At 55.9% G+C, this 26,857-nt stretch overlaps 1 protein-coding gene across 12 annotated transcripts in view; it reads right to left on the minus strand.

Annotated features, from left to right (window-relative positions):
- Nucleotides 1-4,617: 4,617 nt before the first annotated feature.
- CDK18 (cyclin dependent kinase 18) overlaps nucleotides 4,618-26,857 on the minus strand; it is a 28,181-nt gene continuing 5,941 nt past the window's right edge. For 2 of the 12 annotated variants that reach the window (XM_009238708.3, XM_009238712.4), the window contains exons 2-16: nucleotides 14,099-14,249; nucleotides 13,768-13,910; nucleotides 13,036-13,161; nucleotides 12,200-12,256; nucleotides 11,224-11,338; nucleotides 10,944-11,038; nucleotides 10,568-10,630; nucleotides 9,490-9,613; nucleotides 9,239-9,359; nucleotides 8,327-8,424; nucleotides 7,993-8,098; nucleotides 7,859-7,901; nucleotides 7,068-7,158; nucleotides 6,706-6,783; nucleotides 4,618-6,067 (exon numbers count right to left, since the gene is read on the minus strand). In XM_009238708.3, the coding sequence (XP_009236983.1) occupies nucleotides 6,033-6,067; nucleotides 6,706-6,783; nucleotides 7,068-7,158; nucleotides 7,859-7,901; nucleotides 7,993-8,098; nucleotides 8,327-8,424; nucleotides 9,239-9,359; nucleotides 9,490-9,613; nucleotides 10,568-10,630; nucleotides 10,944-11,038; nucleotides 11,224-11,338; nucleotides 12,200-12,256; nucleotides 13,036-13,161; nucleotides 13,768-13,910; nucleotides 14,099-14,228 (1,425 nt within the window). In that variant the 5' untranslated portion in view covers nucleotides 14,229-14,249 and the 3' untranslated portion in view covers nucleotides 4,618-6,032. 12 annotated transcript variants of the gene reach the window in all.

The following is a 26,857-nucleotide window of genomic DNA, read 5'->3' on the forward strand; positions in this document are numbered from 1 at the left end:
AGGGTCAAGTTTGTATCCTGGGTAGTGAAAACAGAGCCTGGCACAGAGTCTGGAACCATCTGATGGATAATGAGTAAATTAGGGAGGTAGGAGCTCTGGAGGAGACAGGAAGATGAGGAACTGGGCTAGAAGTTTCTAGCCCAGAAAGGGGCAAGCAGGAGTGCTGACCACATGCAGGAGGGCAGCGGGGATCCTCCCTGCCACGCCCTGTCCATGCTTCAGCTCTCCATGTTTGCGTCACATCACCAGGAAGGGCCCGGGGGTGCAGGAGCAAGGGTTGATGCTTGGCATTGAGAACACATCTCAGGGACTGGAGGCTTGGGTTGATTCAAGGGAAAGGCTGCAAAATCTCCTTCCTTAGAGAACAGGCTGGGTCAGATTATTGATCTCTGGGTTTCAATGTTACTCAGGGCCACCCACTGAGTAATACCTAGTGCCCCCAAGGGGCACTGAGAGAAGTAAAAAGAAGCAGGAAGAAGGGAGAGGAGAAAACAAGGGAGGAAGTGGGAGTGGCCACGTGGCACCTGCAATCTCATCAGAGCTGCCCTTGGCCCCACCCGTCCTGTCTAGGAGAATTGGCACACACTCGCCTGGAGTCTGGGCACTGACCATCAGCAATGATGCCAGCCACCGGGCCTCCACAGCTAGGGCGGGAGCAGGGCCCTGGTGCCCAATGATGCCTTTAGTTGGCAGATGGTGGGAGGTTCTGAAGGTCCAGAAGAGGGGCTGAGTGATGGCAGGGGGCACTTGGTGGGGTGGGGGATAGTGACTTTTGCCCAACCCCCAGGTGCCTACTGGCTGCCTGTCAGACAATGCTTTTAGGTGACCAGAAGGCAAGGATTTCCCAGTCCCTGGAAACCAGATACCCATCCTCCATGCAAACAAGTGAGGTGGAGTGTCCGTGCCAGCGTCCACACCTGCCCGGAGGCAGCTGCTCAGGTAGGCTGACCTGGGTTGGAACTGACAGTCCACCTTACTCCCTGTGTGGCCATGCAGGTTACCTAACCCTAGAGCCTCTGTGGCCCTCCCTGGGATTAGGATGATAGTCCCTCTCACAGCAACACAGGAGAGCAGGTGCTTCCCTTCTCCCTTCCCACCACACCTGCTGCTGCTCTACCACCACCTGGGGGATCCTTCCTCTCCCTGCCCCAGCACCCTCCTCATAGGGGCTGACATCTCCTATTTGACCCTCTGAGCCTTTAAAAACAGAGGCCAGTGGCTTCCCATCTCAAAATAAAATCCAGAACCCCTACCACAGCCCACAAGACCTCGCATGAGTGAGCGGTTCTCAACCCTGGCTACATGTTAGGGTCATCTGAATCAATCTGAGCTGAGGCCGGATGGCAGTGGATCTTAAACACTTCCCAGGTGGATCTAATGGGCAAAGCCACTGCCCCACATGATCCAGCCCTCCTGCCATGCTGCCTGGCTCGCTCTGCCCTGGCCTCACTGCCTCTCACTCATTCTCAAGCATGTTCACCTCAGGGCCTTTGTTGGAATACTCTGTCCCTGGCTGTCCACCTGGCCCCCTTACACAACATAACTCACTTTTTTTTTTTTTTTTTTTTGGGTACAGGGTCTCACTCCATTGCCCAGGCTGGATGGTAGTGGCACAATCACTGCTCACTGCGGCTCTACCTGGGTTCAAGTGATCCTCCTACCTCAGCCTCCTGAGTAGCTGAGACTACAGGCATGAGCAATCACGCCCAGCTGTTTTTTTTAATAGAGATGGGGTCTCGCTATGTTGCGCAGGCTGATCTCAAACCCTTGGGCTCAAGCGATCTGCCTGCCTTGGCATCCCAAAGTGCCGGAATTACAGGTGTGAGCCACCATGCCCAGCCCATAGTTCATTTTTGATGGAGAGGTCCCTCCCTGACCAGGCAGTTCCCCACCCTATGCCATCACATTCTTCCCCCTCAAACCTGCCCCTGCCTTATTTTGTCTCATCACACTTATGACCCCTTGATATGCCTGTTGATTTGGATAACGTCTTATACCCTCCACTGGAACATAAGCTCTATGAGAATAGGGGTTGGCCATCTTGTTCACGGCTGTATCCTCAGTGCCTAGCACAGCACCGGGTGCACAGTGGGTTCTTGAGAAAACCTGTTGTAATCAAGGCCGTCTCTGCCGGCAGGTCTGAGCTTCTGGAAGGTGGGGGTGGAATGTCATGCATCTTGGTGTCCTGGCATCTAGCACAGGGCCAGGCATGGAGGAGGCTGTGGCTAATTCATGGTGCTGATGATTTGCTCTGGAGATAGAGGGGGTCACTAGGGTGCTGTAGAGTGTCACGGCCAAAAGCAAGGGTCTGAGCAGTGATAGAGGTGGGGAGATGGTCCAAAGGAGGCTGGAATGCTTCAAGGAGGGAGGAAAGGAGCAGGCCTGCAACAGTGCCTGACACTTGGCTGGCCCAGGGGGCCTAGCAGGATAGAGGAGTGGTGGCCTATTAGACATCAGCCCTGACCACTGGACCCAGAGAGTAGGGGCAGGGTGAAAGGGAGCCCACAGGCGGGTGGGGCAGGGGAGAGCCAGCTCCAGATCCCACCGGGGTGCAAGATGATGTGGGCAGTGCCAAGCACAGGAGCTGATATCACCCCCACCCTGTAGAGTTCAGCAAATAGGACATTTTGTCTGAAGCTGCAGGGCTGCTACACACCTCAAATGCCCCTGCCAAATGGCCATGGTGGAGGGGACGGCGTCTGCACCCTGGATATTCCTGACCTGTCCCAGAAGCAGGCAGATGGCAAAAGTGAGGCCAGAGGGGGAATGACTTGCAAAAGGCTGCTTTGGGCCGGGGATTCCAGCAGAATGGGGCAGGCTCCTGTTTTTGAGAGTCACCGGCATAAGGAAATGATTGCAGGGGTGCCCAGGAAACCGAGGGCTCCAGGACACTGGGTTGTGTTGTAGCTCAGGCTGGTCCCTGGGAGCCCAGTGGCAGCTCATGGCCAAAATCACTCAGCCCCTCTTCACCCCTGAACCCAGCTTCCTTCTCCGGAGCCATCACTTTTTGAGCACCAATCATATCCAAGGCCTGGTGTGGGCCAGTCCAGCTGAGTTCCACACTCCCAGGCTGGCCTGCACCCCCAGCCCTGGCAGCTTTCTAGGGCAGAAGCTCAGCGTGCCTGATGTCAGAAGCCCCTAGGTGTGTGCCTCCTCAGCAGGGCCACAGCTGCAGCAGCAAGAACGGCTGCCCCCAGCGACTCCTAAAGATGCAGAGCCTCGCTGGGCCACCTCTGCCTGCCACAAGGGTTGCCTTGCAAAGTGCTCCTCAAGGCAGCATCTGCCCATGTCTCCACCTCACCCTCCCCACGCCTCCCACTCCTTAAAGACCACAGGGCTGGGGGACAGACACCTGGGATTCTAATTTGGTATGTGACCCCAGGCTACCCCTGGGAGGCTCCTGTCCTCATCTGCAAAGTGGGGAGAAAGGGGGGTTTCTATGAGGATTCAGTGAGACAATGCCTGGGCACAGGGCTGCCCGGCACCCAGCAGGGAACTTAATAAATGTCTGGTTTCCAATTCCCACTAATGTGTTTCCCAGCCCTTCTCCTCCCCTCAAGCACTAATTGTCTGAGTTACGATCCTACTTTGGTGTCAGGCTGCCTACAAGCAAAGTGAGGAGGTCTTGTTCGGTAGAACTGGTGCTGAGCTGAGAATGGAGCCCTGGCCCGCCCCTTACTTCCAGAGCCTTGGGAGATATCATCAACCTCAGCATCAGCTTCCTCCTCTGGAAAGCAGCCACCCTCTTAAGTAACTGCAAACCATGCCGGCAAACTGCAAAGTGCTTAAGGCCAGGCATGAGGACAGGTCAGGAGGCAGGGTTTGGGGCCTGGCATTCTCAGAGTGGTCTCGAGAAGAACAAACCTGGTCACCGAATTGGACAACAGCAGGATTCTGAGCACTTTGGGAGCTGTGTATGATGTGTTGGCGGGGGCGGGTTGTGTCCAGATCAAAGGTGGGGAGGTGGGCTAGGCAACAGCAGGAGGTGTATTCGAGGTCTGCAGCAATTCTTGCAGGGCCTGAATTACAGCGAGGCCCACACCCTCGTCCTGCTGCCCTGGCCTTGGCCATCTCCCATGTCAACCCCATCTTGATCTTGCCTGCCTCCCTCCCCAGAAGCCAGGGGGCCATTTGGCACCAGGAACACAGGCATCGGCTGCACGGCCAGACCCCAGACCCCCGCCCAGGGGTCCCTCTTTGCTCTCCTGGCCAGCCCCACCCCACAGGCACCAACTTGGGCCAATGCCAGGCCACAGTTCAGACTCCCAGGCCTGGGACTCCTCTGCCCACCCACAACAACCACTGATGCTCCTCAGCAAGAGCCAACTTCTGGCTCTGAACACAGCAGCACCCAGGATACAGCAAGGTGAATGCTAGGCACCCGTCCCACAGCCTGGGGTGTGGGGGAGGTCAGAGATACACACAAATCAAACTCTCTCCTCACTTTATATACACACACACACACACACACACACACACACACACACACACACGCACGCATACACACAAGCACGCCCCACCCACACTCATTAGGCCTGGAGAGGTGCCTTCGGTTCTCCATCTTTGGCATCAATCTATCAAAATCAGCTTTTCTGTACGAGACCGCTCGCTCCTTTCTGTACAACATGAATTAAATATATTATAAGTCTCTGCACTGAGTCACACGACGTTCACAGTACCGTGGGGAGGAGTGGAGGGTGGGGGCCTGAGGTGGGCAGGGCAGGGGGCCTGGGTAGAAAAGCGAGGCTGGCCTCCCCTTGGCCTGTGCCATTCAGGATCAGCCCAGTGTTGAGGAGACCTGGGGGATACAGAGGGGAGCCTTCTTCAGGGGCCCTGGCCACCCAGGCTTCCAGCCCCTTGAGGCAAGCCTCTCAGCATCAGAGCCTGCTCCTGTTCCACGTTCCTCTCCCTCAGATGGTGGCATCTATACCTCTCCCTGTCGTGGCCGCCCTCTGGGGTGGCAGGGGCTCGGGGAAGCTGGTATTGGGATCAGGTGGACAGAGCCACAAGGGCCGGAAAGGCAGGATGGGGAGGCTGTGCGAGCCTTCGGGAGCTGAGGTCAGCCCGGCACCGGTGTCAGGGTGACTCTGCATATCTGGGTGCCGTCCCCAGGACCCTGACTGGGCCTGGCTAATCAGAGCCCCGGGATGATAAGATAAGCAGGGGCCACCTCGGGAAGGGGTGGACAGGCAGGAGCCGGTCACAGCTCCAAGGGCAGTGAGTGTGGTACCACCTGCCAATTTAAGGCAACTCCATTCAGACTGATGAGCTGGGCGGGGGCTGGCTGAGGTGGCAGGCGTGCAACTGGCGGTCCCCGGCCACCTCTGGACACAGCTGGGCATCCAAGCATGCCGGCGAAGCATATGCCGGCACTGCTCAGCCATGGTTCAAGCCAGAGGGTGTCGGGGGAATGAGGGTAGGGTAGGGCTGATGGAAAGAGTGGGGACTACTATTCCTTCTGTTGCTGTGGGACACCTGCCAGGTGGGGTAGGCTTTGGCACACATGTGGGTACCTAGGATTCCAGGGTCCCAGAGAACATGCCATGTCTCTTCTTGCTCTCAGAGGGGAAAAAGATGAAACGTGTGTGGGCTCCAAGGGGCCAGAAAGGGGGACTACCAAACTGGCACTAGGCAGGCACTGGGGGAGGAGGGTAGAGCCTCTATCCAGGGCAGAATGCCCATCCTGGCGCCTTGATTCTGTCATCCATGTGCATCCCACGCAGGTGCCCAAACACCAGGGTGGGAGAGGGTACAAGGACCCCCCCCTCCCTCTCATGTCCTCTCAGGGAAGCAGCTCATGCCAGCCCCAACGTGGGTAATGGAGGGGTTGGTATGCAGGTGAGGGCTACTGGGGAGGCACGCGGGAAGCACAAAGAAGAAACAGCCATGGCCAGCAGGGCTGCCAAGCGGTCTTCCGGGCTGGCTGTCAGCCCTCGTTCTTCAGTCCTCCGAGGGCCACACAGGCTCCATCCTACCCGAATTTGTGCTCCACGTGATCTCTCGTCCCTTGGCCACAGCAAGGTGGGCGCAGCTCAGAAGATGCTCTGCCGCCTGTTCTTGCCTCGTCCTGGAGAATGGAGAAGAGGTGGGGCTGCAGGGAGGAGGCTGGGCTGAGGGGTACCCCAGGTCAGCAGGGACAGTTGCTGTCCCCCAGAGCTGCTCTGACAGAGCAAGCAAGGGCATGCAAACAGGAGCCGGTCCGACCTGGTGTCAAATCCCATCTCTGCTACTTACTAGCTGCATGAACTTGTGACTTAACCTCACAGAGCCTCAGTTTCATTGACTATGAAATGGGGAATATTAATAGTACTAACCTCAAGGGGTGTTTTAAGGATTAAAGAAGAGGATGCATAGAAAGCATTTGTCAATGTCCAAGGCCATTGACTGTTCTAGGAAAAAAGTACCGTTCTCCCAGGATGGAATCTGATTAGAGAGCTCAGGGTTTGCAGAGAGAATGCACCAGAGACAGCATGCCTCTTTGCCAGGGCTACTGTCAAATGCAATGTCCTGTCTGGGGTGGAGGGTTGAGGAGGGAAGAGCTGGACGAGGAAGTCTAGGCAGGAGAAACCAACCCCTTCTCTGCTCCCCAAAGACTCCAAAGGGAAGCCGGTGGTGGGGGGACCATGGGAGTCCCCACTGGGGAGGGGTAGCCTGCTGTGGCTTCCACTAACAAGGGGAGGGGTCCAGGAGAGAACAAGCCCCTACCTGGCTGCTGGAAGGCCAAGCCTCGGTAGCCTGGGTCCTTCTGGAGCTGGATCTCCTTCAGGGAGAAGATGGAGGCAGCTGGGGGACAGAAGTGAAGTGCATAGTCTGGAGAGGGCTGGGTGGAGCTGGCCTCCAGTGAGGACTGGCCCAGAAGGACCAACTGAGCCCTCGAGGCAGCATCTCATTTCCACTGTTTGCCCCCTCAATTTGGAATGATAACCCCAGCAGGGGAGGCAAGGTGTCCGGGGCTGCTTGGCTGGGCCTGGGGCCTCTGGCCTCTTTGTTCTGGTTCTTCTGCCCACACTCACCAACCCCTTTCCTTGGTTCTGGGTGGCCCTGTTCCCGGCCCCCCCAGTACTCACTGTCTTCAAGCTGGTGCACACGCTCTCCCAGAGACCGGAAGTAGGGGTGACTCAGGGCAGCTTCTGCTGACATGCGACTCTTGGATTCATACTGAAAGGCACAGGGTGGGGCATTGGGCCCTGGCTGGGGGACTGCAAACCCTCTGGGCAGCAGGACTCCGGTGCTGGTTAGAGCACCAAGGTGGGTGGGGCTTGAGGCTAACAGGAGAAGCCCCAGGTCAGCCTCCAGCCCCTACCACAAACCCAACCTCAGGCCATCTCAAGACTCAGGGGAAGGCTCCCCGGTCTCCAGCCACCAGGAAAAACCAGAAATGAAACTTCAGGAGAGTGACCTTCTCTTGGGATAGAAATACAGATGCAAACCAACCATGATCAGATGGAGAACATCCGTAACAGGAAGCGTAGTGCCGATAACGACCCTTCATCGTGTGCCTTATAAGACAGGCACCACACTAAGTGTGTCCCGTCATCTCAATGTATCCTCACGGCCAGCTTATAAAATAGGTATTAATCCCACTTTGCAGTTGAGGAAACTGAGGCATGGAGGAGCTCTGTAACTTGCCCAGAGCTACACAGCTAAGTAACGGGTTTGGGCTCGCAGTGCACAGACTCCAGAGGATGTGTATGGAGGCCAGCACTCCCCTTGGCCTTGGGGGTGGAGAGTACAGGGGAAATGTTTCAAAGACGTGTGAGCACACGAGCCACAGAAGTTGGGGCGTAGGCCCGGCATGGGGCACAGGGACTTGGCTCTTTGGCTGCCTCTCCCGGGGCCCCGCCGGGAGGACACTCACCAGGAGCAGGCTGCTCAGGAGTTGGATGCCATCCGTATCCAACCTGCAAGGAGAAGGCGCGGACACAGGCTGTGCCTGAGCCGGGATGGGAAAGCCAGGGCCACAGCAGGAGGGGCGGCGGGCGCAGGGGCTACCTGGGCGCGTGGCTGATGAGCGGCTGCGGAAGGTAGCGGGGGAAGCTGTAGGTGCGGAACTCGGAGAAGGCGGTCACGCCGGGCCACGTCTCTTCTGTGGGGGTCCCTGGGGAGACGAGAGAGGGTGGAGAGGGCCTGCGTGAGGCCCAGGGCCAAGGCCGACTTGAAAGGGATGCAATGTAGGAGGTGGGAGCAAAGATGGCCGAGGCCACAGGGGGTCCCCGCCCCGGAGAGAAGCGGCCGAGCCGCTCCTCCCCGTCCCGCTCCGCGCCAGAGCTGGACGGAGTTCCGGCGCCCCCTGGTGGTGAGAGGGACGGAGCAGCGGGAGACTGACCGAGGAGGCGAAAGATGAGGTGCAGCTCCTCCTTGACTGTGGAGCCCGGGAAGAGGGGCCTCCCTGTGGCCATCTCGTAGTGGATGCAGCCCACGCCCCTGCGGGGAGCAAGGGGCAGGGTCGGCATCAGGCAGGGGCGGCCGCCCTTCCTAGGGCTGCTCCACCAGGGCACCAATGACGACCTGCCACAGGCGGCTGCAGGGGTCGTGGCTCTGGCGGCGGAGGGGTGGCCCAGGACAGTGGAGGCTCCTAGAACTGCCCAGCCCCCACTACAGCCACTCTCTCTGGGGGGCTTCCCCGGGCTCGGGAAAGCTGCGACCTCTCCCCTTTCACTCTGTGAGGTTTGGGTCTGTGCAGCCAGCGCCCATGTGGCAATTCTCTCAGCAGTGTTGTCTCAAACTCTCTCCACTGTGTGCCCCACTGGAAGAGAGAAGTACATAAATCCATTCTCCTGGGGAACCTTGGGGCGGAGTCACAGCAGCCATTCATCACCACTGGCGGCTTGGCTTGCAATTTGGGCTGATTTTTCATTCAAATCATACGCTTGTTCATTTTAACATGAAAATAGTACTTCTCTTTCAAAATTTTCACTGGGACTGATGCTTGGGGAAGATTCATCGTATTTACTATAGGGGCCCTCCTGGACCCTCTGGGTCTCTGGTAACCCCCCACAGGCCTCTGGGGGAGGATTTCAAATGCACAGGCTTGGGGGGGTCTATTTAAGCCAGGGAAACCCTAACCTATCATATTTCAGACTTAATTTTTTAACATCCATTTGAGCAGGATGTCACATGGCTTTTAGGCAAAGGAAGTTAGGCAGTTCTTCCCCGAGGCCCTTGGGGCAGCAAAAGAGAGTCTGGAGGTGTGGCCAGGCCTGTCCTCCCCTCCTCGGTCCCCACAGTGCTCACTCACCACATATCAATGGGGGTGGAGTACTCTGTGGATCCCAGCAGCACATCGGGGGGCCTGTACCACAGGGTCACCACCTCATTGGAGTAAGTCTTTGTAGGCACTGACTTGGCCCTGGCCAGTCCTGGGGGCAGACATGTCAGTGGACCTCTGTCCACAGGTGCTGCGGGGTTGACTGCTATGCCCTCCCCCACTGCACCCACACCCTGAGGCACCCCAGTAGCGTCAGACCCCCACCCTAGCCGCAGCCTCACCAAAGTCGGCCAGCTTCAGCTCCCCCCTCTCGTTGATGAGCAGGTTCTGGGGCTTCAGGTCCCGGTGCAGGATCTTGCGGTGGTGACAGTAGGCGAGGCCCCGGAGCAGCTGGAACATGAAAATCTGGGGGAGGAGGAAGAGAAATGTGGGGTGGAAGGTGACCCTGAGCCTCTGCTCCAAGGCTGGGACCGGGGTGGGGGCAGGGGCTTGGCAGTGAGGTCAGCACAAGCCCCTCATTCTCCTGCCCACCCTGCAGCCCCCATCCTGGACCCCACCCACACCAGGGAATCCCATCCAGAGGGGAGGACACCAGGGGTGCAGAGGACGCAGTGAGTGTGGGGGAGGCCAGAGAAGTCTCAGTCAGGAGCACGGGGCTCAGGATGCCCGCCTATGTGAAGACATATGTGCTTGATCCTTTTTTTTTTTTTCTCTGTTAGAGACAGGGTTTTACTCTGTCACCCAGGCTGGAGTGCAGTGGTGTGATCACGGCTCACTGTGGCCTCAACCTCCCAGACTCAAGTGGCCCTCTTGCCTCAGCCTCTCAAGCAGCTGGGACTATGGGTGCACGCTACTGTGCCCGGCTAATTTTTCAATTTTTAGTAGAGATGAGGTCTTGCCATGTTGCCCAGGCTGGTCTCAAACTCCTGGGCTCAAGCCATCTTCCTGCCTTGGCCTCCCAGTGCTGGGATTACAGGCGTGGGCCACCATGCCCAGCCTTGATTCTTTAACAAACATCAGCAGAGGTCATTCATAACCCCGAGCTTCCCCAGAAGCCTCCCTGCATTTTGGCAGGTAGCTCACACTCTCATTTGACAGACGGGGAAACTGATGTTCAGAGTTGGGAGCGGGTTTTATACCAACAGCTAGACAGTGGCAGAGAGTGTGTGTCTGTTCCTGGGGTAAAGTGCTCAGCCCATTTCCTGGATTCGTTGATGGCACTGCCCTCTCCCTCTTTCCTAAGTGGGAAGGTCTGAGCCACCTCAGCAGCCGGACCCCTGGTGGTGAGAGTGGGTTCCCGCACTGAGCTTCCGGACAGGTGGCTGCCAAGATGGGGGGACCCTGCCCCCGAGGCCTCACCTTGACGTTGTGCATGCTCATGAGGTTCCCACAGTGGTCCAGATACTGCTTCAGGTCACTGTCCTGGAATACAGAGCGTGGCTCGGTCCTGCCCCACATTGACCCCTGGCCAGAAGCCCAGATACAGGCTGAGGAGACGAAGCCCCTCCCTGGGAAGGGCCCACGCCCACTAGTGGGACAGGTCCCTGGCTCGAGCCACCCCTAAGCCTGAGCTCTTGGCCCACTCCCGCACGGGAGCATCTGAGAATCTGATTCCAGAACAAGGCCTGGGTCACCCTCATCCCACCACTCCCACTCCCTCAGCTTCCCACTCCCCTACCCACACCCTGTTTCCACCACAAGAGGGAGAGGCGGCCAGCCCCAGCCCGACTCTCACCAGGTACTCAAACACCAGGGTGAGGGACCGATCTGTGTGGATGAGGTCGTGCAGGGTCACAATATTGGCATGCTTCAGGTTCTTCAGCAGAGACACTGAGGAGACAGGTCCACCTGGGTCCCTAGGACCCCATGTGTCCCCATACCCTCTTTTCTTGGGGTCAGCGCCAGGAGTCCCACTCCAGCAATGACCCTCCACCCCCAGCTCCCACAAGGGCACAGGCTGGTGAACCCCTCCTCCCGAAGCCCCCAGGGGAGCGTGGGAGCCTAGGATGCTGTACCCTCTCGGATGGCAGTGCAGGGCGCTCCCTCCTCATGCTCCAGCCGGATCTCTTTCAGGGCCACGAGGTTCTCCGTCAGTTTGCTGCGCCCTTTGAAGACTGTGGCATAGGTGCCCTGGGATGGAGGGCCGCAGCGGCCCCAGGCATATTCAGGTGCTGCTGGCCTCTGTCCGGTGCCTCCCCATTTGTGCCTCTGCCTGGGCTATGACTGGGGCCTGAGTGCCCTTCCTCTCTTTACTGACATGCTGTTTCCTCCAAAGCCTACTTCCTCCAGGAAGCGTCCCTAATGACTCCCCAGGCAGAGTGAATCCGTCCTTCCTCTAAGCCCTAGCATGCCGCGTGCCCCTTTATGATAACACCAGGTTTTTTCTTCCTTATATGATGCTGATGTTTACACAGAGGTCACCTCTTTGGGCTCCTGGAGGGAAAGGGCTGTGTGTTCCCCCTCTCTATAAACCTTCACCCACCCCAGGCCTCTGCACAGTGACAAGAGAAATAGCTAAGTGATACAGCACTTCCTATGTGCCAGGTATTGTCTGTGTGCTGTACATAAGCTGATTACAGTAACCTGCCCAATCCTCACAATAACCCTATGTGATAGGACAATTACTATCTCATTGGACAGAGGAAGAAACTGAGGCACACAGAGAGGTCATGTAACTCACCAAAGGTCACAGAGCTAGTAAATGGTGGAGCTAGGTTTCGAACCCAGGCAAGAAGGACTTGAAGAAAAAAAAAAGACTGGATTCTGCCCAGGGCCATGGCTACTCTATCCTCCTTCAGGATCTGAGCTCACTTCAATCCCTGCCAAAGGCTGGGCCCGAGTGCACGGCCAAGACTGTGCACCTCTATGGGGCAAGGGCCACGAGACGGCCAACCAGAGAGGGCCGACCAGAGAGGGCCGACCAGGGAGGTCTGCCCCTCCTCCAAGCCATCCTGCCTGGCTATTCGGAGAAGACCAAACCCAGCGTCTTACCTCTCCCAGTTTGTCCAGTTTCACGTATGTTTCCAGTTTCCCAAAGCCAATGTCTGACTGAGAGGGGGAGACATAGAATGCCATGAGCTTGAAGCCCTTAGCAGCTCCACAGACATGACACCTCCCCCAGCTCCAGCCTCTGGGAGGGAAGGGATGAGACCCCATGGTGGAAGGGGCTCCTTTTCCCTTTATCCCTGTGATAAAGGACAGAGCTCATGAAAGTGTGAGTTTCTTCCTCCCAGGACAGCCAAGAGTGTAGAGCCCAGAGCTGTGGCACCTGGGATTGTTGCACATCTTGGCTACCTGTGTCTCCGACTGAGACCATGAGCTCCTCCAGAGTGAGTGCTGCCTTTTTTCCCATTGTACCATGAGTGTCCAGTTCAGAATCCACCTCTCTGACTGTGTCTCTCATCAGCGCACTTCTAGCTCAGGTGTATCCAACCCTTAACAAGACGGATTCCTGGACCCCCTAGCTGGAGAGGCTGATTCTATAGGTGTCTGGAGGTAGAGTCTGTTTTGTAAGATGTCCCAAACAGCTCTGATAGGCAGTTAGGACTGGAAGGCACATGCCAGCTGGCCTATTGATCTTAACCATGTGGAGACCTTGGGACCCTGTGTGGGCTTAGAGTCCCGTTCCAGCCCAAGTGAGACCCATCTAGGAAATGGATGTTGATGTAGGGGGACGATCTAGTTGAATGCACTCCCGCCAGCAGGTGGCGCCAGAGGGCCAGGAATCTTCATGGAAATCCCATATAGGCCTCAGCTGGGACTGATATGCCCATGCTGGGGAGGGCATATCACCCCACCTTGTGTCCTCTGACCCTCTTGGGACTCACCAGGGAGGCCCGGCGGGACATGCGGCTGAGCGGCTTGGGCAGATCTGGGCTCTCCATCTGTAGCTTCTGTAGGAATTCCTGGGGCAGGCGGATATCCATGGGCAGAGAGAGCCTCTTGCTGACGTCCTGTGGTGACAGGGATGAGATGGGGACACCACTGTTGGCTTCAGGGTAGCTACGGCTGTGGGGCCCCAGACTCTCACTCTGGACTTAGCATTCCCTGCAGAACAACCATTCAGAGCCCAATCACAGGCTGTGACCCCAGGCTCACAGCTGCTCCCAGTGTGTGCTCAAGACATACACGTGAACACCCGGGGCTGCTGTGTGACCTTAGCACAGCCAGGTCACTCTCTGCCTCTCTGGGCCACAGTATTACCATCTGTGCAACATCAATCTCATGCCCTTACAGGCACCGATTCTGTAAGCATATTTTTTCATATACTTGGGCATATGTGTGTGGATCAAATAGTCAAATTGTCTAGCCCTTGCTAAATTCAGGAATGTTCTAAGCACTTGGCATAGATAAACCCATTTAATCCATGATGACCATTTTAAAGACAAGGAGACCATGGTGCACAGAGGTTGAGTAACTTGCTCAAAGTCACAGAGCTAATGAATGGCAGAGCTGGAATTTGAACTCACAAAGTCTGGCTGTAAGGCAGCTGCCCTCCTGTGCACACCCTTGTGCGTGCATCCTGCCACCTTCCGGGGCAGAGCTCCAGAGGCCCTCACCTCCATGGAGAAGCGGCGCTGGTTCTGCCGCCGCTGGAACTGCACGCCAGGGGACAGCTGCCCCGGCTCCTCCCCGCTGTCTGTTGGGGAGAAGGTGCTGCACTCCTGCAGGGGGTCTCTGCCAAGAGGACCGAGCTGCAAGTCTAAGAGGGACAGGCGTCAGCTCCCCTCCCTGCCTCTCTGCCCTGAGGGAGAGAAGGGTAGCCCCCCTCCCCCAGCGCTGTGCTCCTCCCCTAAGGCCAGTGGGGAAGGAGTGGGCAGGGAGGGGAAGGAGGTGACTGGGGAGTGTCTGGTAGGTGGGAGAGGTGCTGGGTGGGCCCAGACCTCTCACCCTCATTCCGCCGGTTGTGGAGCTGGTTGAATTGCTCCGTGAATTCAGCCAAGGATTCTTCAATGGTCTCAGTGCGGGGCACTGACAGGGAGAAACGGCGCTTAAAGTTCTTCATCTTGTTCATGATCATGAGGGACTGGGCAGCCGGGTCCTGAGATGGGAGGTGTGAGAAGAGCAGTTGAAAAGAACAAGGCAACCAGTCCAAGTCTCCAGCCACTGGGAATTCAGCTCTCTCTTCCCATCAAGCTCTGTCGCCCTGTATGCCACCATCACTGGGAGCCAGGGTTGTGTCTTCTGCAAAGTTTGACCTCTCTGAGGGTGGGTGTTCACCCTCTTCTTCCCAGTCACCCTCTTCCTCCCAGCGACTCTCAGCACTGCCTCCGCTCCCCACCGCCCGCCCCGCCACACCCCGTGCAGTTCTCTATGGACCACCTAGTCCAGCAAAGCATTGGTCATAATAGCAGGCATGATGTGCAAAGAGGATCCTGAAGGCCCCCCAGACCTGAGCCCTTTAGCTGCTGGAGGTCTAGAGAGTTCTGGGGGAAGGGCTGGGTTGGCAGGAAGGGTGCCAGAACCAGGCAGTCCTTGGGCCAGCAGAAATTTACCAACTTGTGTCCAAGGGCTTGAATGTGTCAACAGCCAATAAATCTTACTGACCAAGGCCCGTAAACTGAATGTCAGCTTGGCCAACACCCTTGGGACATGATTGGGTCCAAACCTCATTTCACCTCTGATACTGACACCTGAAGGTCTCTGCTCTGGCGTGCCCCAGGAGGCAAGAGGGGAAAAGGAGGAGGAAGGGAAGAGTGCATCAGAGCTGGCCAGCTACATCTCCTCTCCAGCTGAAATACGGAAGGTCAGGAGCAGTGGAAGGTCTCAGGGGAAACACGGAAGCTTGCCATTAATAGAGTCGAGCCCTAGGGAAGATGAGGCCTGATCCCTGCTGGCCTCTTCCCATGCCAGAGCCCTCCAAGCAGGCAGGGTATCCCTTACCGAGAACACCATGGAGGTGCGGGGTGAGCTGCTCTGCCCACCCCCACAGTCCTGTCCCCAACCATGAAAGCTTTCTTCTTCGGGCTCCCCAGCTCCTCGTGCCCTCTGAACTAGACACCCTGCTGGCCACCCAATGAGACCCACGCAACTGCTTCTTGCTGCAGACCCTCCCTTCTCCCTCCTGCCCTGAACCCAGAGCAGCGCTGTCCCACCTCCCCTCCGCTTCCCTTCATGGTTTCCTACACGCTCAGTGCAGCCCCCCTCTCATCCTGCTCTGCACACACTGCCCTTGAGGCCTCACAAGGGCTTCCACCCATGCCCGCAAGAAGGCACCAGGGGGTGAGCCCTGTGATGGGCCACCCTGCACCCGCTCCCAGCTGTTACCCATGCACCAGGCACAGCCCACTCCTGGAGGATGTTCTCAGCCCTGCCACTGGCCAGCACCTAGTTGCCAAGGCGACCAGGCCCTTCCCGAATCCTCCTGGTTTAAGGGATTATGGGTCAGTAACATGTTGGCTTTGCTTAATGATCACATCCTTCTGTCCTCAGCCAGCCTGGAAAGGGTCCTCTGTCTGGCAGCGCATGCTCCTGGCTGCCCCCAAACACAGCTCAGTGGTGGCCCTCCAGCCGCCCTGATCCTCATGGCTGGGTATGAACAGGCTCTCCTTCATTCCTTTAGCGGGCTGGCACCTTTCAGAGTGGAGGCCTCGAGTCTGCAGTGCTAGGCAGGCCCATCTCTGTCGGTGGGCCCTGAAGTCTCACTCAGTTCCACTCAACAAACGAACTGGCCGGGCATGGTGGCTCATGCCTGTAATCTCAGCACTTTGGGAGGCAGCTGAGGCAGGTGGATCACTTGAGGTCAGGAGTTTGAGACCAGCCTGGCCAACATGGTGAAACCCTGTCTCTACTAAAAATACAAAAAAATTAGCTGGGCATGGTGGTGTGCGCCTGTGATCCCAGTTACTTGGGAGGCTGAAGCAGGAGGATTGCTTGAACCCCGGAGGCGGAGGTTGCAGTGAGTGGAGATTGCGCCATTGCACTCCAGCCTGGGCGACAGAGCAAGACTCTGTCTTAAAAAACAAACAAACAAACAAACAAAACTGAGCACCTACTATGCGCCAGCATTGTGCCAGGCATGGGGGTTTCAGAGGCAAGTAAAGGGTGGTCCCCACTCTCAAGGAACTCAGGGGCTGGTGATGCCTCCTTTGATGAGAAGGTAGCTGAAAGCGCTTCCTCTGGCTTCCTTGGCAGAGCCCACCAGCCTTGGACTTTCCTGACTCCCCATCCCTAAACTCCTTCCTGTCAGTCATCTTCAGCCGCTCCTCCGTGGCTCTGTGCAATGTCTCAGGCCTGCTGTTTGCAGGACTCCTGCAGACAGGAAGCTTCCAGAGGGCAGCCACCACGCCTCACACTTGTGTATAGCATTCAGGCCACACAGATCTAATCTGGAGGCTTCATGATGGTGGCAGGAGGTATGGGTCCCAGTGACAAGAGGACCCAGACACACCTACCTGGTGACTCCCATTTCTGAGCAAGATAGGAGAGTGGAGATGGCTCCTTGTAAAGATCAATTATTTTCTTTTTTCCTTCTTTCTTTTTTTTTTGAGATAGAGTCGTGCTCTATCACCCAAGCTGGAGTGCAGTGGCGTGATCTCGGCTCACTGCAACCTCCACCTTCCGGGCTCAAGCGATTCTCATGCCTCAGCCTCCTGAGTAGCTGGGATTACAGGCCCGCGCCACCACACCCGGCTAATTTTTGTGTTTTCAGTAGAGACAGGATTTCGCCATGTTGGTCAGGCTGGTCTCGAACTCCTGACCTCAAGTGATCTGCCCGCCTCGGCCTCCCAAAATGCTGGGATTACAGGCATGAGCCACAGCACTCAGCCAATTATTTTCAAAGATAGCTGAACATCAGAATCACCAGGGAGCATTGTAAAAAAATTCAGATTCCTAGGTCTTACCTTGAGATTCTGGAACTGAGGTTCTGAGAAAGGTGCCTGGGCAAATGCATTTGAAAAAACATCTCCAATGATGTACACCTGGAGCGGTGACCAGGAAACATCTAAGGTCCAGGTCAGGGACAATTATCTGCCCAGGCTTCCAGGCCACCCTCCTGTGCTAAGAAGGGGGATCCCCAGAGCAGGGGAGGGAAGCAGGAGGCCCCCCACAGGAGAGGAAGTCTCTCTGTCCTGGAAGCCGGTGCATCTGCACCACACCAACTGATGTCCCCAATGTCCCCAGTGTCCCCGTGCTTTGTCATGGTTGTTCTCTGGGGGTGGGGAGAGGCAGGCACTTGGCTCCCTGAGGTCTGAGCTCTGCCAGGAGGGAGACCAGCCACACCCCTTTCTAAAAACAGGGCTTCCCCATAAAACCGTCCTGCAGTCTGGGATTTATGGGATGGCATGTTGGATCTGCGGCTCAGGAGTCTACAAGTAGCAACCATAAATCTCACACCCTTCCTCTTGCTTGTAGGGTGAGGGGAGGGGAGCTCATTAAAAGCCTCCGGGAAGGAGGACCCCCATTTCTGCAAGACAAAGGAGATTCAGCCCTGAGTCACACCTGCTCTCCCCAAGGTTCAGTGAGGAGCAAGGAGCCACCAGCCTGTGCCTGGGGTGGGGAAGACAGTGGGGCTGGGAGCTGGAGGAAGGGTGAGGCCAGAGGCAGCTGACTGGAGCAGGAATGTGGGGCCAAGCAGTGCAGGCGATGGGGACCAGCTGTTCTCCACCCACAGGACAGGAGCCTGAGAGGAAGTGGCTGTCACAGTAGCAGGAGGGATGGAGGTCAGATGTAGGATGGACTTCCTGATGGAAGGATAGAGGTCAGATGTAGGATGGACTTCCTGATGGAAGGATGGAGGTCAGATGTAGGATGGACTTCCTGATGGTGACAGGGGAGCAGGCGGTGGGGGTGGTGACCACAGCAGAGTGGATGTCTCTCTCTGCTGGGGACAATCAGGGCATTGAACCCAGCAGGGTCTTGGGTGTGACAGGGCAGACTGGGCAGTGAATGGTCTGTTGTTCCCTAGGTCAAGACACAAGATGCCTCTGTCATTTTTCCCTTGGGAGAGTCAGCTCCTCAGATTTGGGGGTCGAGGGGGAAGGGAGACAGGAAAAAGGCCTGTCACCTTAGTGCTGTCTGCCCCTCACCCCCAAGTGGGGACAGAAGGGCTCAGTATGACAAGCCTGAGGCCAGCCCAGGGCCAGGCACAGCACAGCCTTTGTCCCCAGACCAAGGAGCCATCTGGGGCTGTCCCCGTGCAACTGGTGCCAGGGGAAGAGGGCGATGGGTGTCCAGGGATGGATGCTGGCCCGGCAGTGGGGGGTGGAGGAAGTTGAAGGAGCAGAGTCCCACTGAGGAGCTGCAGGGTGGGCAGGCAGACCCCAGCCAGCCTCCCCTCCCACTTCCCTGCCCAGGTAAGTCATAAAGCTCTCAGCCCGCTCCAGTTGCTTCCTCCCAGGGACACAGCAGCCGGCCCAGAACTTCCTGCTGGTGCCAGAGCCACAGGTGGCACAGAAGGAGGAAGGAGGAGCCAGGCTGGGAGGAAAGCCAGCACTTGCCTTTCCAGTGAGCAGGGCTGGCCTCCCAGAATGTTAGCAGGGGAAGACGCTCACACACCCTCCATGCCCATCCCTTGCCCAGTGAAGATGCTGAGCCTCCAAGAGGGGAAATGACTTGCTCAGAATCACGCAGCAGTTTCCTGGTTGTTGCCAAGTGCACAAACGTGACCATATTGCTCCTTTCTTCTCCTACCTGGAGCCCTCCCTGCCCTTGCCCCTTCCCTGTGACCTAGGCTTGACTGTTTTCTCCTGCTCTGAACTGCATGCCAAACAAACCCAGTTGCAAACTCTGGTGCTACCACTAGCAGGCTGTGGAATCGCAATGACGTGATAAAGCCCCTCTCACCCCTGGCTCCATTCATTCATTCAACAATTATTGAACACCTGCTGCATGCCAAGCACTGTTGCAGACCCTGAGAATCCACAGATGAATGAAACAGACATTAATTCCTTTCCTAATACCTTCTAACAGGGGCAGAGGGGTGCGGACAATAAACAGAATGAATACACAGTATGATGGATAGTGACAAGTGCAATGATGGGAATTCATGCAGGAAAGAGGGAAGTGTGGGAAGTGCAGTTGCAAGTTTAAGTAGGGTGGTCAGGAAGGCCTCCCCAAGAAGCAGGTGACATCTCAGGAGAAATCCAGAGTAGGTGTAAAGTGAGGGGGTCAGTCATGCAGGGTCTGGGAGAAGCAGGTCAACAAGCGAACAGCAGGGGCAAAGGTCTTGAGGCAGAAGTGAGTCTGGTTCACTGCGGGACGATGATGTGGCTGGAGAAGATGCTGGATGGGAGTGCGGAGCAGCTGTGTTGGGCTCTAGGGGTAAGGAGGGTTTGAACAGATGAGTGACATGATCACACTGAGGCTTTAACATGCTGCTGTGTTGAGAACAGACAAGGGGAGCAAGGGGAGAGCATGGAGCCCAGGCAGGAGGCTGCTGCTGAGGCCCAGGGGAGAGAGCTCGATGGTGGCTGGGACCAGCGGGGGGCAGTGGAGGTGGTGAGAAGTGGCTGGATTTGGGCTATATTTTGAAGGTGGAGCCAAAGAGCTCTGCAGATGGATTGTATGTTGTGGGTGAGAAAAGAGTCAAGCATGACTCTGCAGCAGGGTTTTGGCCAAGCAGCCGGAGTGGAGGGATGGAATAGTCACTGGAGGAGACAAGGCATTCTGGGAGTAGTGGTTTCAGTGGGAAGACCAGGAGTTGAACGTTGGGCAGGTGACATTTTCAATGTACAGTGGTATCTGAGCGGACATGCTGGGTGAGCCAACACAACACACCACTGGCACAGGGAAGATGTCCAGCAAAGCTTGGCTCTCCTCTCTCAAGCTACTGCCCAGACAAAAAGAGTCCTCATGTAAACTTCATCAAACATCCCTGCAGACTTCCTTATCGCAAGGTGCTTTCGGATCCCGGGATGGAAGAGGGCCAGGAGACAGGGAGCAGGATCATCTCTTGGCAGATGTGAGGGGGAGAAGGGCCAGGGAGGCAGGGTCCCCCCTACTTAGACAACTGCAGGGCCACGCAGGGCCACGCAGGGTGTCCGTGCAAGACAGGGAACCCTGGCTCCTGGCAGACAAGCCCCATCTTCTATCTTAGGAGGAAAGAAAGCTCCACAGAGCAAGCCAGGCCAGCCCCAGGGCCCCAGTGTCCATACAGGGCAGATTTCCAGCCCACTGACTGCTGGGACAACCTGTGCCAGGCCCCAGACCTAATACCTGCCCTGGGGCTGGACCCCTGAGAGACCACCTGGAGACCATGGAGGTGGAGAAGGAGGTTGACAGAGCATCCCAGGAATCTGGGATGCTGTAGACTGGAGGGCGGGAAAGTCAGCTTCGCTTCTCAAGCTCCTGGGGCCAGGACTGGAGTCTTCTCTCAGCAAACCCCTTCAAGAAGCTTCTTTGCCTTCCTCTTGAACAAAGCCCCGATTCCCCAGCCTGCACCCAAAGGCCCTTCAAGATCTGGGGCCCCTTCGTCTCTGGCTTTGCCCCTCTCCACTGCACCTGCGTGCTGTACAAGTCTCTGGGGCCTTCAGGAGCTTCCTGGAACTCACCCCCCACCCCCAGGACCACCAGGTGCCCCTCCTTCAATGGGGCGTGACTTTTCATCTGTCTCCCTCACCTGGAGCACGTTGGTCTCTATGCCTGGTGCTGGTGGCATACAGCAGGCATGTGTCTGCTTTACAGGCACATGTGGAGCACCTGCTGTGTTCCAGGCACATGTTAGATGCATCCCCAAGTCCCCCTTTTTGTTTTGTTTGCTTTTCTTTTCAATCTTTGTCTCTGTGGGCCCAGGGGCAGGGGTTGGGGGATGTAACTTGTGGCTGCCCACTTTCTGAAGCCCAGAGGGTCTGCCCCTCAGTCACGAAGGCTGACCACCAGCCAGAATCCCTATGACACCCTGTCTCCCAGTCCGCCCCTGCCTCGGTCACTCAGCCACTTTGGCCCTTGGGTGAATTTCAAAGAACTAGAGGCCATGGCTGACCAAGTTTGCAGACGTCATGAGCTAGGACCTCAGAGACATTCCCTCCTCCCAGGGAGAATTATGCCTGCTGGGAGCCTGCAGATACCATCTCTTCCTTCATCCTCCAGCTGACCCTGTTCTGCACAGCTGGAGGCCTTAGTTTCCAGGAGCCTAGGACAAACCTCAGGGGAAGCCAGTCACCCTTTAGCTGCCTGGAGCTGTGGCGGTGTCAGCAGCAGAAGCCTTGGGGCCTCCTCACAGCCTTGCCCTGCTCCAGCCTGGATGAGAGAGGCTGCAGGCCTGAAACCTTCAGAGTGGCCAGGAATGAGGATAGCCAGGCCTGCAGTCACCCTGCCAACAAACAGATGCTCTGGACAGTCCCGGAGCTCCAAGAGGATTCCCACAGCCTCTGTTTGGAATGCAGGAAGTAGGCGGGGAAGGCCTTCCAGGAGCAATTTGGGCAAACCTGTTGGATGTCTGCTCAGGAGGCAAACTGGGGATCAGGGTCGCCCTTGCTCCAGACAAATGCGCCATCGTCTCCTAGAGTCTCACTCCAACAAGAAATGTCCTGCAGTGAGGAACACACGTTGTCTAGCCCTGCTCTCCAAAATTCTCTGCAGTTTGGTGTCATGGAAGAAACCCCACTTAGTAGCTGTGACCTGAGAAAACACCCCATGCCTCAGTTTCCTTGCTGCTAATTGAGAATAATACTTGGCCTCCAATCCAACTGCCATCAGCGTCCTAGACTTAACTTTCTCAGCTGCTTTCTGATGATGTCGCTTGCCCATTTAAAATCTTTCAAAGTGGCTGGGCGCAGTGGCTCACGTCTGTAATCCCAGCACTTTGGGAGGTCAAGGTGGGTGGATCACCTGAGGTCGGGAGTTCAAGACCAGACTGGCCAATATGGTAAAACCCTGTCTCTACTAAAAATACAAAAATCAGCTGGGCACGGTGGCACACACCTGTAATCCCAGCTACTTGGGAGGCTGAGGCAGGAGTATCGCTTGAACCTAGGAGGCGGAGTTTGCGGTGAGCCGAGATGGCGCCACTGCACTCCAGCCTGGGTGTTGCAGTGGGACTCCATCTCAAAAAAAAAAAAAAAAAAGTCCTTCAAAGCTAACACTGCCTTCAGGAAAAAGTCCAAATTCCAGGGCCTGGCAGACCAGGCTTTTGGATCCCTGTCTTCTTGAGCCTCAGCTCTCACCCCTCCCCAGAAGGTCTGGTTTTATCAAATGTACCTGGCATTCCCAGAGCAAACTCCACTCACACCCCACGGCTTTGCAATCATTTGGCCTGGGATGCCCTTCCTCAATTTTCCCCTCGGTAAAACCCCTCCCAAACTCAACTCACGGGTCACTTCCCCTGGGAGACTGTGCATGACCACACCTCCTTCCTCTAGGTAGAATGAGATGCTTCCTCCTTGTCCCTTCCAGAGCAGCCAGCACACACTCATAACTAGACTGTGAGATCCTTCAGGACAAGAATGGGGCCTTAAGATTTTTGTTTCCCTGGTGCCTTACACAGAGTAAGGAGCCCACCAGGTACTCAGCATTTGTGGAACGAATGAACAAGTGACTGAATGAGGCCATCGAGTCACTGTTTCATGATAACTTGTTTAAGCCTCTTTCCTCTACAGACATAGAAACATTAGATCCCTCAAAGACAAAGACCGTATCTTAGTCACCTTTAAGATCCAGGACACACTGCCACTTGCAATAAATGTTGGTGCCTTTCCTTCCACTTTCCGGCAGGCCAGGGACCTGTTTCTAGGTGTATCTTCTCATTAGGTCAGCTCCTGTCCTAGTTAGACTTGAGCATGACTGGGGTGGGCCTGGCCCTGTCCTCTTTCTGGGCACACTAGAGTAAGCCTAGGCTGTCCAGTCACCCAGCCCCAGACTCCCCTGGGCATGCCTCCTCCTCAGTTCTCTTGGGTCTCACAGGGAACAGGAATACAGGGATTGGTACCCAAGAAGGTGGACGGGGAACTAGGGAGAAACCAACAATGTGCTACTCATCCTGCCACGGGGATCTCTCCATCTCCTCTAGCCCAAAACTCCACTGTCCCCAGCCAGGTGATGGTCCCTCTTCTGTGCTTCCACAGCTTTCTGACATCCCAAGGCAGGGCACTTGGCTCCCTATCCTGTAACTGTTTACTTGTCATTTCCCTAGTTTGCCTGTGAGCTTTTTAAGGGCAAGCACTGTGGCGTGACTCGTCATTGCACCCCCAGAGCCTGACCCAAGGCCTAAGACAAAGTGAGCCCTCAAATGACCAGCAAATGATATATGAAAGCTGGACTCGAGGCCTCAGCTGAAACATGACCCTCTTCCTCTAGCCAGCATGTGGCCCAACAGCAGTGGGAGATGGGCTGGGGCAGTGGGGGGCAGTGTCCTGCCCAGCAATTACTCCCCCAGTGAGGTCTGTGGAGGTTTATGGGCTAGAGGCACCATCCTACAGTGAGGAGTGGACTGGAATGAGAAAAACCCGGAGGAATGAGAAGTTCCTCCTGCAACACGCATTGAGCTGGGGCCTCCAGGGCTGTGGGGAAGGGGTTCAGAGGGGCCTGTGGCCCTCTTCCTGCTCTATCACTCAGGGAAGATTCTCAGAGCCTTTCAGGGCAGGTGCACTACTCAGGCTCAGATGTTGGCCTTGACCCCTACAGATGACCCTTTCTGACCCCACACGACCTCCCATCTAGCCCCTCTGTGTGGCTCCACTTCAGTCCTACTGATGTCCACCCTGCTGCTCTCTGGCTTCCTGAGGCTCAAGGAATAGAGGTGCATATTGCATCTTCTGGTATTTTCCTTTTGACCCTTTTTGGGGGCCCAGCTAAAGCTGGTATGCACTCTCTGAGGAGGCTCAGGATGTCCAAGTGATGAGATGGGACAAGGAGCCCTTCTGTTAGTTCTGGTCCTGGGCGTACAGAACATCCCAGATCAGAGACCAGAGCAAGGGGCAAGGCCAGGATAGGCCTGGCCTCCATCTCCCACATCCTCCTGCCTCCAGCGAAAGCCCACCTTATTCTCCCAGCCAGAGGAGCCCTCTCTGCTCCTTTTATCAGCCCTCTTTAAAGACCCTCAAGGAAGGTCCTTCCCCAACTGTCCTGTGTTTTTGAGATCCCAAAGTCTGGAACCTTTCCTTAGGTCTTCCTTAAATCCCAGAGGAAACAGCTTGTTTCCTCTCCACTTGCTCTGGCACAGAAACTGGCGCCTACCATCTTTTATACAATAAATTGGAGAAGAAATGAAGAGTGTCAAGTTCACCTACCCAGTAGCCTTCTCTCAGCCAGATATCCCGTGTCCAGCTCTCCTGCTGGCCTGTCATGGGACCTTCAGTCCTGTCTCTGGGTTTCTCTCCATGCCCAACTTTGGCAACAGAACTGCAGGGGCCTTTGAGCCTGGCATCCCTGGGGACCTCTCAGTCTCATGAGGAGGGAGGGAATGGGGAGGATTTCCCAGCATCTCTAAACCATATTCCTATTTATACTCCACCCCCACTAGCTGGCCCACGCTGCCCAGTGCCCACATTCTGACAAGAACCCCCGGCTGGTCGTCTCCAACCTTCCTCGTTCCAATCTGAGAGACTAGCTTAAAAAAAGCAGCTTCATGTCACCACCAAGAACTCCACTGGGCTCCTCTGACCAGCTCCCAGCTTCTGGTCACTTGGATTGCCCCGCCTCTCCCTCCCCACACTCCGCATGGCCTCCCTCCCACCAGGCTGGGCCCAGGAGGCCTCCTTGGCCTGCATGGCCTCCCGTAGGCCTCTGAACATCTCATAGTTGTTCAAATGTTCTCTAAATGTCTTTTATCAGTGTCACTCACTCACGAGGGTTCAGCCTCCTCAAAGTCACTCACTCATTTCACAAGCACCTGCTCAGCGCCAGGCACTGTCCTGGGCCCTGGGCCTCAGATTCCACTCCCTTGGCTGCCTGGGTCTCCTCCTGCTTCTTCCTTCCTCCTAGGTCTGGTGGACTTACTTCCTCTACCTGTCCCTTGAATGTCAACACTCCCACAATTCTCTCTTTGGCCCTTTGCTCTTCCTCTCTGGGCATGCTTCCTGGGTGATCTCATCCCTTCCCAAAGTGGAAACAACCACCCGCGTGCTGATGACTCCAGATCTGTAGCCCTGGCCCCACCAAGCCCCTCAGCTCCAGATGCTTGGGTGCAGCTGCCTTCTGGGCACCCTGCCTGGGTGTCCCCCAAGGGTTCAGTTTGAGGTGTGTGTGTGTATGTATTTTCTTTTGGAGACGGAGTCACCCAGGCTGGAGTGCAAAAAAGTGGCGTGATCTTGGCTCACTGCAACTTCTGCCTCCCGGGTTCAAGCAATTCTCCTGCCTCAGCCTCTCAAGCAGCTGGGACTACAAGTGCACAAACCACACCCAGCTAATTTTTTGTATTTTAGTAGAGACGGGGTTTCATCATGTTACCCAGGCTGGTCTCGAACTCCTGAGCTCAGGTAATCCGCCTGCCTCGGCCTCCCAAAGTGCTAGGATTATAGGTGTGAGCCACCGCACCTGGCCGAGGTGTGTTTTTAAGTGAAGAGGACAGATGTGTACAGTTTGTAAAAGCTGTACATATGCAGGATATACACATGTGTCACAGGCATGCACATATAAACACAGCACACTGTTAGATAACCCAGAAGTCGGTAAGTCAAAACACCAGCAGTAGTTATTCCTGGGTGGTAGAATTATGGGTGATTTTCATGTCTTCTTTTTGCTTATCTGCATCTTCTAATATTTCCATAATGAACATTTAATGCTTACATAAGAAGAAAAGAGCAACACTTCTTTTTAAATGAAAAGAAAGTACTTTTAGACTGAGATCCTGGAGCAGTTTAGTGCAAGGCCTGGAGAGAACTATGATTATCTTGAGCAGGGGTCAGCAAACCTTTTCTGTAAGAGGCCAGACAGCCACTATTTTAGGCTTTGCGGGCCATCATCTCTGTTGCAACTCTGCCTTTGCAGCACAAAAGCACCCACAGGCAAGATGTAAATGAATGAGTTTGGCCTCGCACCAGTAAAACTTTACTATGAACACTAACATTTGAATTTTATAAAATTTTACAAAACTTTATTTTCTTCTTTTGACTTTTTACTGACCACTTAAAAATGTAAAAATCATTCTTAGCTCATGGGCCATACAAAAACAGTCGGGACTTGGCCAAGAGCCATGGTTTGCCAACCCCTGGCCTTGAGCATCCAGTGCCTATGTAGTGTTTGAATCCAGCATCCATTTCTTTGTGAGGTACTTGTTCTCCTCCTAATTGACAGGGCTGAGGCATTCCAGGATTTCCTTGCCCATCTGAGCATGGCAGGGACCAGGTACCCAGATGTCAGCTGGGGGAAGCCCCTGGCTCTACAGTTTGGAGGAACAGGAGGCTGAGCCCCTCTTGGGACCCCAGCACACAGCTCGCCTTGTTAGCAGGACTGGCAAAAGTCGGAGCCTCAGACCAGCAGCCTCGGAGGGGGCTTTGGAAATCCCCTGGTCTGCGCCCTCATGTTTCAGGCAAAGAAGGCAAGACTCAGAAAGGTGAGCCATCTGCCCGAGGCCACTGAGGTTGACAAGGCAGAGCTGGGACCACACTGTGGGCTTCTGACTTTGTGCAGGGTTGGAAGGGACTGCATGGGTCTGTGTAGAGATGGCACTCCCTTTATTGGTCACCACAGCCAAGAAAGTCGCAGCCTCCCCAAGGGCCACCTTCCTTGGGGAAGGAGCCATGCTAGGTTCGGCACCCACACAGAACATGG

Source organism: Pongo abelii, chromosome 1, assembly GCF_028885655.2.
Source record: "Pongo abelii isolate AG06213 chromosome 1, NHGRI_mPonAbe1-v2.0_pri, whole genome shotgun sequence".
Taxonomy (NCBI): domain Eukaryota; kingdom Metazoa; phylum Chordata; class Mammalia; order Primates; family Hominidae; genus Pongo; species Pongo abelii.